General features: G+C 37.2%; 2 protein-coding genes across 2 annotated transcripts; one reads left to right on the forward strand and one right to left on the reverse strand.

Annotated features, from left to right (window-relative positions):
• Positions 1-2,279: 2,279 nt before the first annotated feature.
• On the reverse strand, positions 2,280-6,318 carry LOC122005791 (BTB/POZ domain and ankyrin repeat-containing protein NPR2-like). The gene is made up of 4 exons (XM_042560996.1): positions 5,280-6,318; positions 3,629-4,373; positions 2,926-3,120; positions 2,280-2,810 (listed from the first exon to the last, which is right to left on the reverse strand). Exons 1-4 carry the CDS (start codon positions 5,841-5,843, stop codon positions 2,548-2,550), a joined length of 1,767 nt encoding a protein of 588 aa, XP_042416930.1. The 5' UTR covers positions 5,844-6,318; the 3' UTR covers positions 2,280-2,547.
• Positions 6,319-10,133: 3,815 nt separating this feature from the next.
• LOC122005794 (probable BOI-related E3 ubiquitin-protein ligase 3) lies at positions 10,134-11,111 on the forward strand. The gene is made up of 2 exons (XM_042561001.1): positions 10,134-10,470; positions 10,553-11,111. Exons 1-2 carry the CDS (start codon positions 10,246-10,248, stop codon positions 11,084-11,086), a joined length of 759 nt encoding a protein of 252 aa, XP_042416935.1. The 5' UTR covers positions 10,134-10,245; the 3' UTR covers positions 11,087-11,111.
• Positions 11,112-11,259: the final 148 nt, after the last annotated feature.

The raw sequence follows: 11,259 nt of genomic DNA on the forward strand, positions 1-11,259 counted from the left end.
AGTTAAAACAAACCAAGTTAAACCAAACCAAGTTAAACCAAACTAAGTTATGGATGGGTGGATGTGAGGCTTTATATAGAGGCTACAACAGGGACTTAGAGGAGGAATTGGTTTAGGCCTCTTGATGGACTTGGGCTTCCTGTGTTCGACCCGAACACCTAACCCAAGTCTATCAATAATAACTCATACCACTAAAGGATTATTATTGAACTACCGCACCAATCCCATATTACAATATGGACTTCTTCTTATCATGAGTGTGTTAATCTCCCTGTGTTTAAGATATCGTATGTCTGTTAATTAATTGAGTTACTGATAACTCAATTAATTAACATCTGATTTCATGAGTAGTACCACTCAACTTTATTATCATGTCGGACTAAGTCCACCTATAGGGTTTACATGATAATCCTTATGAGCTCCTCAAGGGGACATCATCAGCCTAAATAATTATGACACAGATTCATTCTATAATCAACAACACACCATATAAATAATACTATCTCTCAACTCATCAGGCCTATTGATTTAACGAATAAATCACACCCATTGATAAGTTAAAGAAATAAATACTAAGTATACGTGCTTGTTATTATATCAGGATTAAGAGAACACACATCCATTATAATAGAGGTTCTGTTCTTTTATGTAGTCAGTACAAATCAAACAACCTCAAACGGTCTTAGTCAATACACACATAGTGTACTAGTGTAATTTTATAGTCAAGACAAACTAATACCAAATTACACTACAACCGTTCTAATGATTCGTCCCTATCCATAACGTGGTAGGACCACAATAAGAATATTGCAGTAGCTACAATTCCATAACTGCTACAACGCTATATCTACTACAACAATGACATTTGGATGGAGGAGAAAGATATTCGGGAACTTATAATTGAACTAACACTAAAATCTAAACCCTAAATAATAAAACAAGGCAGCAACAGATAGTTAAAAGATAGATAATAGAATATGGACACGTACATGGGGGAACACACTGCAAATGACTGCAGATGAACTGTGGAAGGCAAGCGAGGAGAGGTGAGGTGGCAACGAGGGAGTTGATAGGCAAAGACAGTGAAGAGAAAAATGAGAGAGTTCGAAGGAGGGTTTAAAATATTTGAACTAAAACCTAAATGTATTGGTTTTTTCCTTGTCTACCCTCCCTTGCCAGCAATAGGTCTGAAAACAACTCAAATCTAGATAAACATTAGATTAGGGAGAGAAGTGTAAATTAACCAGGGGTGGGTGCCCTGTTGATAATAAAGCAAAAAAGGGTGCCCCTTTGACGATTCGTCAAAAAAGGAGTGCCCTTTTGATTTTTTTTTCCCCTTTATTAATTCATTAAACAGTGAATTAGTAGATCATACCTTTTTTTTAGTTAACTGCAGGTATCCAAATTATACTGACTAATCCTAGAGTGATTGGTTTAGCTCCATAAAAATTTTCCACCGACCATCAAGGAAAATCAGAAAATGTTCACAGCAAACGGTTCATCCGTCTAATGTTCTTAGATCAACTGCCCATTAAAAAAATCATCAATTAATTCATCAAAATAGACTCAATCCGTAGATGTTTGAGAAATTAAAAACACGTCCTACCACTATATACCATTTCCCTAAAGGCAGTAGATCACACTTCGTCAGTACGAATGATGGATAAACTCTGATCAACCAATAAGTTAAATCTTCCATTTTGGTTACTGAATTGATTCTTGTCTGAAAATCCATTCTTTCATCCTTAAGATGTAAAAGAATTCTAAGATCCTTGGTCAAATCATAGTTTGCCACATTTAGATGGTGCTTTGATATTAATTTATATATATAAATTCACATATGTATCTACATTCAACATGTGTCATTTGAATATGAAACTAAACTTGAGAAAACCAAACAAGAACATGTCTACCTACAAGTTGCTGATAAAGATGTTTCTATTTCATTGTCAAAATATCCCTTTGTCGAAGAAGAATCGGGTTTTGGTCTTGCAATCGAAGTAGCATCAGAATCACTAGCATCAGAGAAACTGGTGTGGAGCTAAAGTGACCCCAAAAGACCTGTTTCAAATGGATCAACTCCTTGATCAATGGAAGAAGATGAGGCACAAACTCGATGCCTATTCAATTGAGGGCGCTGCCAATGTCTACAATGCTACGGCCATCACTCTTAGGGACGTGTATGCAAAGTAGGTCGATAAAAGTATTGCATTCAAACAAAACAAGATGATAGAATAAGATATCAAACTTTCTTTGTAGCAATAAACTCACGCAGGAGAAAAGCCACAATACACTGACTACAGTTGCAGAAATAGTAGAGTGAAACATTGACTCAGATAGGCTAACATTTATAGCTCTATCTGGTAATTATGCTAAAAGTCGATAAACTTATTGATCCAGATACACTAAAAGGGAGATTGATACGCTGAATCAACCTTCAGAGGTGCCAGAAACATCATTGTCTCAGATAGTTTAAAACAATTCTACAGATATATTTCTCTGGACAGCTATTGTAAATAAACATCGAGAAAAGAAAATTTTTGGGCTTCAATTTCTTACAGGCCTCTGATAGTTTCCTTCACACATTGGTGAGGATGAAGACCAAGACGATAAACCTGAGAGCAAACTCCCAGCCTTGTCCTTGTTGAATGCCTTTCTAACGTCCTCCTTGAGTTCATAGAATCGCAACTTCTTCATCTTCTGCTCATCAGGGGTGCCCTTTTGTAGGTAGAAGGGATCCGGCAAGTTGTTCTCGAGGAACTTATCCAGCACTTGAGAGCAATGAGGGAAATAACGGCGACCAAGATCAACTGAACAATGATGTCATACGGTATCAGTTTTTGCAGTAAATAACATAGATTCTACACTATATTCTAATAAGAGAGCATTTGTTTGCAGAATCTAATCGTGTCATGTGAAAATTACCAGTTCTTGTCAAGGCATTGACCCTCAATTGAAGCCTCTTATTTTGCACTGTAGGTGTTTCATTTAGGTCGACTTCCTTGAGATTACTGGCACTTCGAGATGCAGGAAGACCAGTTAATTCTGAAGTTATGTCTGCATGCGCTATTTCCATGGCTAGCTTAGCTTCAGCAGGGAAGAACAATCTTGCAAATGCAACTGAATAGTAAAAATATCGAATTAGTAAGCACCATTCTTAACACATCAAATTAAAGCCATCACAAGAATATTTCAAAAATATAATCTGTTGTTTTCTACGTACTATCACTAATCACTATATGTAGAAGATTTTCTACCAGAGATGATTAAAAAATATATATATAGCAAATTATTTGATATAACTTTAGGCTATAAATTCACAGAAACAAAACGACTTAAGATCAAAAGTGTAGCATAGCCAACAAAAGTAGGATCTTCATCTGAACAAGATAGGTGTTGAAACAAATGCCCTAGTCGAAGGACACTTTGTACCAAGGGCAAGTGCACATATCATTCATGGATGTTAGGAATACATACCATCATTTATCTTGTTAGTTTCAATAAATGGTAAGAAATTATGCTAAAGCAATAATCTTGTAATAAGATTGCATATATATATATATATATATATATATATATATAAAATAACACCATCGACAATCAGTCATTTTTTCTTCTATAAATTTACCTCTATTTTCTAGATAAAGGGACTTCATATGTAGATCATCAGCAAACAATGGTGAAGTAACAGAATCTTCAACAGTGATGGAATTCTTCATCTCTCTCTCTAGAATATCGATGCACAGCTTATTTTTATTTGACTCTTGACCCTGCTCTGTCCTTGTATAATAGTCTTTTGCCCTTGTTAATCTTCTACATATCGTAGCAGCATTTTGGCCATCAGCAGTTGCATCCAATGCAGAGGCACCTTTGGTAAGAAGTGAAACAATTACTGCTGGCTCTCTTCTCATGGCAGCTACATGAAGTGGTGTATATCCTCTGTGGTTCTTTAAATTTACATCAACTGAATCAAGGTCTAACAACTCAGCAATGACTTTGGAATCACAGTAAGCAGCTGCATAATGTAGAGCACAAGCGTCGTCTAGAGTAACTCCAGACTCACTCAACAGCAACTTTACAAGCTCAACATCATCACAGTCAAGAGACCTGTGTATTCTTTTAATTTTTTTCTCATGCACAGGATCCGTGATACCATTAGGTTCCTTGGGTGGTGATTTGAAGCGCAGTGCCTTGATTTCGTCAGCTACTTCTGGTGGAAGTTCCTTCTCAATTGCTACATCATCAAGATCTGACCTAGCTACTCTTTGGATACATTTAGAGAGTAACTGATTGAGTTTTGAGTGTGAGGCAACTTGAAGAATAGGGATTACATCTTCCACTATAGCTTTCTCCACAAAATTCAGAAGTTGACGCTGTAGATCACAGAAAGATGATAATTACTCTAGAATTTGATAGTCGTGTAGCATATAAATATAAAAAAAAAATATTGATGCCACGATACCAAAGAAGACTGAATGAATAACCAGAAGAATTGTGAGTTTATTTGTGTGGAGAAAATTTTGTTTCACATAAGATAGTCATAGGAAACATTATAGAGATAACTTCCATATTACTTGTCTCATAAACTCAACTTGTTCTACAGTTAAAAGACAAGATCAGATGCAAAGTGTTGCGTAAATGCAAAAAACGTTAGGATGAAAGCTATGAACTAAGATCGATAACAGGAACCACAGAACTCGACTGGGAAGGAAAAGAAAGACAATTTCTGATCTTTTATCACAAACAATGAAACATTATATCGTATCTAGGAAATTTAAACACATTTAAACCAAAAAGTTATGTTTCTCAGTTTCTAGCAGATGTTTGCATAATCATTAAATTTTACAAAGAAAAACACTGTGCAATTTACGTTCATACTCTTTGTGAAATAAATCATCTTAAAGCCAGATATTGTCCACCTACCAATTATCACAGAATACAGATAAAAATCTCTTTGTTGGCAATCCTATTAAGCATAAACATTTCTCCAATCTGTCAACAGAAATAAATTGAGACAAAAATCAGAACACCATTCACCATTCAAAAGTTGGGAACAAGGTGATTTTCTCCCAAAGTTCAACTCAACAGAGAAAAAAAAATCTAGCATCAGATCTCAATTACCTCATCAACGTAAAACATATATATACAGTTTCCAACTTGTATATTAAATTTCACCGACAATATCAGTCACAAAACAGTAATCGACAAGCTCAAGGTGAATTCTGTATATGTATAAGAAGAAAAGCAGTGAACTAAAGAGTAATGGACACAGAACCAACCTGTAAAAGCGAGACAAGCTCTGTGATCTGAAAGACTGAAGATGCATACAAGAGCTCGACGGCGAAGTCAATCGCCGGCCGGCAAGCGTTGTGGAGGCAGAGCCTGTCGGCGCAACTTGACACCTCCTGAGGCGCCGACTTCAGCTTGCCAGTGTACAGATAGCTCAAGAAGACCGTGAAGGCCTCACGGCCGACGCGGCCGCCAGGAACCAGCTTGTCCATCTCGTACCTGGGCTTCCGAGACCCTCCGCTTCCTTCCTGCGAGAAGAGTTCATGGAAGAACCGGCTCCTGGCCGCCAAGATGCAGCGGTGAACGCCAACGGGCGCCCCTTCCACCATGATCTCGGCGTCGGTGCAGTCAAACTCCGTATCGAGGAGGAGGAGCTCCAGGTTGGAACTCAGCTTGCTGAGGCTTAAGACCTCGAGGTTAGTCCTGCACTCCGGCTCCGGGGTCCGGCCGTGAGGCCTCGTTGCGGAGACAGGAGCATGGTGGGCGCTTGAACCATTGGAGAGGTAGGAAGAGGAAAAGCTTATACAAGAAGATGGTTCGGTGATGTTGAGCATGGCGTAGAAGACTAGAGAGCTTCCACCTTATCCTCCAAAAACCACTTTTTTCTTCAGAGACCAGCAATAAACAATCGAACTTTTCTCCCCAATTTCTTCACATCCGCGGCTCAGAGAAGGAATTCGCCAAAAATATCTTTGATAAACCCCACATCTCAATCAAAAACCAATCTTCTGACAGGAATTTCACCAAAACCAAAAGAATCACAGAATGAAAGCGACTAAATCCCCGGTTTCAAGAGAATCAACCAGAAACCAATCGGAAACACGGAGCTACACTAATTCCTTCCCCAAGGCAATCAGAACTGAGATCTGCAGTGAAGGTTGAGTCGGAAATTAGCACTAGATTGGAGAGCATGAGCCAGTTCCCTGGAAAAGTTGTAGGTTGGGTTGGGGAGGAAGGCGAAGGGGAAGAACGCGGTGACGGCACTCTCTTGGTTGCGTTTAGATGCTGAAGTCGCGAGGTGACGCGGTGGATGCCGTCACCACCCGGTGGTGTAGTTGAATGACGTTGGCGACATGGCCACGAAATTTCTGGTAGCTTTCTACGATTTTTGCTTTATTTTCCCCGTTTTTTAAATATACAAAATAAAATGATGAAACACTGACGTCACACGTGACGAACGTCCATATTTTGTTAATGATAATTATACGATAATTAATCAATCGATCGCATTAATTAATTGTGAAGTTACAGTGTCAATGAATTAGCGGGCACCGTCAGTGGTCAACATACTACTCTTACCGTCCCCAGGTAAGATGACCGCCCACGTCATTTAAATTATACCGTTGTCGGTTAATTATCGGACTGACAAACAAATTAATCATGATTAACCCGTGTGTAAATGCATATGAATTAACTCCATTTCCGGTTTTGTATGTGTAAACGCACGTGAATTTGCCCGAACCGGACTGATTCAACCAACCGGCTTATCAATGACGACCAATGTCAAAATAAGATGCGTCATGGATGACGAAATCGGAGCGAGATTCGCGATGGGACGTCATCGACTCATCCTCGACCAATTTGAACCCCACCCCAATAAAAAAATAGGAAAATGAACTAGATTTTCGTGTGGCCCTTTAAATATATGGTGGGCCCTTTGTGTTATAGCAATGGGAAGCCAATGCAATGTGTGTCACACGTCTCACAAGGGGACCCGGCTTATGGGCGGTCAATCGAACTGCTCAGACGGCCAACATGGGACGGGGCGGGCCGACTTGTACTGGGACGGACTGATCCGTGATGGGGCAGGCTGATTCATAATGGGCCGATCATTTGACCAGGTGGAGCGGATCGTTTCATCAGTTTTGGCCGATTATAAATTAGACGGATCAACTCACTAATCCATTCAAAAATATAATAAAATAAAAAAAATTCACGGTAGCTTAGGTTGACCTACAAGTTACTCATTATAAATTTAACATCTATTACTAAAGAAAATGAAAGTTATGAAAAATTTGATTATAAACAAACCTTGTAACTCCAACTATATCAATACACTGCAAAAGGATCTCACAGGTCATCTGAATTGGTATGTGGTGGGATACTTATCACATGAGGTCGCGGGATCGAAACTCAGGATAGTCGGGGTATAAATCTCCGGTGCCTGTGCAACTCACCCCACCTGCCACATGCTCGCTCAGGATGCTATGATTTATCTCTCTCGTGATGACCTTGGGTCAGATGCGATGAAAATACTGGGGGTAAATGATTTCACCTTTAGCCATATCAATACACTGTAAACAAGTAGCAAGTGTGATCTTAACTCTGATGAACAAGTATGATCTTAGCTAACACGAGAGGAGAGTCACGAGTCTCAAATCAACGTCGTACATGACCCTAATTAAATGGGCCATGTTTAAAAGGAAAAATGGATTATAATGGGCCTTTTCAACCACACTTTAAGGCCCGATTAATTTAAAAACACGAGTTTCGAGAGAATAAGATTTATTGAGAAAAGATGTGCATAAATGTAAAATGGAGGTATGACCTTTAGGGTGCGTTTGGTTCAAGTTATCATGTATAACCTTGGTTATGTGATTATCAGGTAATCACATAACCAAGGTTATGGGGAATAAAATATAACCAAATATTGTTTGGTTCAATCTAGGTAATGCAACAAAAACTTATTTGTTTGAAGATTTTAATGAATACCTTAGTTTAATATTTTACCGTATTACCCTCAGTTACAAAATCAACTATACAAATTATTATTATTATTATTATTATTATTATTTATTTTTTTATGTTTTTTTTACTTTTTTTTTCTTGTATATTTTTTTAATTTTTTATGTGTTTTTTTAATTTTTTTAATGTTTTTATATTTTTATATTATTTATATTTATATTTTCTTTATTTTTTTACATTTTTAAAATTTTAATTTTTATTTATTTATTTTATTTTTAAATTTTTTAAATTTTTAAAAAATTTTAAATTTTAAAAAAAAATTAAAATTTTTAATTTTTTTAAAATTTTTAAATTTTTTTTAAAAATTTTTAATTTTTTTTAAAATTTTTAAATTTTTTTTTAAATTTTTAATTTTTTTTAAAATTTTTAATCTTTTAAAAAAATTTTAATTTTTTTTAAAATTTTTTAATTTTTTTAATTTTTGTTTTTTTAAAAAAAAATTAAAAATTTAAATTTTTTATTTTTTTAAAAAATTTATATTTTTAAAATTTTTTATTTTTTAAAAAAATTTATATTTTAAAATTTTTTTTTTTAAATTATTTATTTTTAAAAAATTTAAAAATTTTTAAACATTTTTTTTATTTTTTTTACATTTTTTAATATTTTTTTTACATTTTTCTCTTTTTTCCATGTTTTTTCTTATCTGAGGGTATTTTTGGTAAAAAAAATTCGTTAACCCCGGAATCAAGAAAAACCTTAGTTTTCTAAGGTTTTTCAATTTCGGGCTGCATGACCCTTTTGCTGACGTGTCGGGTATGGAACATTACTTGGGAATTATCGAATACCTAAACCAAACAAAGTTTTTATTGATAACCTTGGATGAATAACCAAGGTTATCAAGAATAACCCCGAACCAAACACACCCTTAGGGTTTAGGGTTTATCCAAAGCATAAGAGAGACTTATAGTTCTAAGTTAATCGATTTAACTTATCAAAGAAGGAATAAAAATTAGGCACGAGTCCCTTTTGACCATTATCTTTACGAAAGCAATGAGGTGGAACCATTTTTTGATATCGAGTGCGTCTCTTTAATGGAGAGATTCGCGAAAAGAGTTGCATTCGGATGAAACTTTGTGTGCTTTCTTTGATCAACAACACATGAAGAATAATTTCGTAAGGAAAAAAAAACAAAAGAAAAAGAAGGAAAGTCACTTAATGTGAGATTCTCACTTCCACCAAACGAGAAAGAATTGAAGAAAGGCGAAAAAGAGAGAAAAGATAAGGGGAAAAAAAAAGATGACATCTATATCTTTTGAGGATTTATCTTTAACACAAATAGAAAAGTAAAAGGCTCAGTGATACGATACCTAATAAGCATGAAAACACGCGAGCAAATAGTTAAGACTAAAGGTTAAAGGTCAAATTCTAAGCAATCAAATATGAATGCACATGTTTCCTTTTTCTTTTTTTTTTAATTTCATATTATTTTCATGCATATTCTTAAGATCGAGTAACCAAGAAGTCGAGTGCGTCACAAGTTTACCCTACGATTAAAATATGCCTCGTGAAATTTTAAACTCTTATCATTCTTCTAAGAAATTTTCTCATTAAGTAAACGTAACAATGTTACTTATTAGGGTTGAAATAACAAGATTTTGTAAACACTAGGTGCATGTTTTGATAATTCAAAAACTCCACGGGACATTTGAAAGAAGAAATAGTAAAGTTCAGGGGTTAAAGTGAAATTTTTATAATATTAAGGCTATGTTTAATTAGAAGTAATATAATCAAGTTTGTAATGTAATTAAACTTAGAATGTAATTGAATTACATTAGAATTAAAATTACAAAAGTTTATTATGTATTGTTAACCTTATGTAATCTTAATTATATTAAGAGATTGATTACCCTTCGCAAAACATAATCTAGGGGAATCACAACATTTATATTCTTCTTTATGGAATCAAGTTTTTTTTTTAGCCGTGAAAAAAAAAATTCACGGCTAATATTTCTTTTAAATTCTTTTTAAATTAAAAATAAATAAAAAATCAATCGCTCTTTTAAGATTTGACTACTTTTTCATATTGCTTCTAAAAATGATTTTTTTTTCCCACTTCTTCCACTCCTAATAAATTCTCCATCTCAGCACACTGTCCGAAGCATAGAAAGGGCGCCTTTTTTAACGGGCTGTTGAAGACTTGAAGCCAACTCCTCGCTTCAATTGGTGCTTAAATTTTAGATTAATTGGTTGTGAATTCCGCAGAGAACTGGAATGGGATTCGTTTCGCCACACGCCGATCCTTGTTTCCTTCCCCTGTACAACTCGCCGGCGGCTCCGGCGACCGCCGTCTCCGGGAGTGGACGCACCACCGTCAACGACGTCGCAGTCGCGGGGGAAAGGTCGCCCCCGCTCTGCCTTTTCGGCGACGAAGTCGGTGTCTTCTCCGAACACCTGCAGCAACTAACGCTCGACGTCGATTGTCTCCTCAGGCAACATGTAAGTGATTCTCTCGATTAGTGCCTCGAAAGTTTTGATTTAATTTGTTTTTTTTATTGGAATGAATTGTGGGCGATGGCAGACGGAGAAGGTGAGAGTAGAGGTGGCGGAGCGGTGGGAGCGGCTGATTCGGAGACTCCTCGCGGCCGTGGAATCCGGCACGGTGACGCGGCTGAAAGCCAAGGACGAGGAGATCGCGCGGGTCAGGAAGTTGAACTGCGCGCTGGAGGAGCGCGTCAACAGCCTTTACGCCGAGAACCAGATGTGGCGAGAGGTGGCCAGGAGCAACGAGGCTGCAGCCAGATCACTTCGGACCGACCTCGCGCAGGTGCTCGTCGCCGCTCGGGCGAGGGTCGACCAGCTCAGGGCGGCGGCGGCGGACGACGCGGAGTCCTGCTGCTCCGGCGAGGTGAAATGGGAGGAGGAGGAGGAAGAGGAACTTGGTGGCGCGGAGTGGCGGATGAGAAGGTGCTGGAGATGTCGGGCGCGAGAGGCGGCAGTGCTGCTGCTGCCGTGCCGGCATTTATGCCTCTGCGCGGCGTGCGCGCCGACGGCGATCGCGTGCCCTGTTTGCAATTGCTGCAAAAATGGCAGCGTTTCTGTAAACTTTTGCTAATTAAAGTAATCATTAATTTCTGAAACCAGAACAATTTAAGTATATATTTTTTAACTATTAGATCGCATATGCATCTCAAAAGTCAACTTCATTCACCCCCTTTCATTAAATTCCAAACATAAAAAAAATGAAAATATTGACCAAATACTAATGAACTATTTCTTCTGTAGCCC

Source organism: Zingiber officinale, chromosome 7B (genome assembly GCF_018446385.1).
Source record: "Zingiber officinale cultivar Zhangliang chromosome 7B, Zo_v1.1, whole genome shotgun sequence".
NCBI classification, from domain to species: Eukaryota; Viridiplantae; Streptophyta; class Magnoliopsida; order Zingiberales; family Zingiberaceae; genus Zingiber; species Zingiber officinale.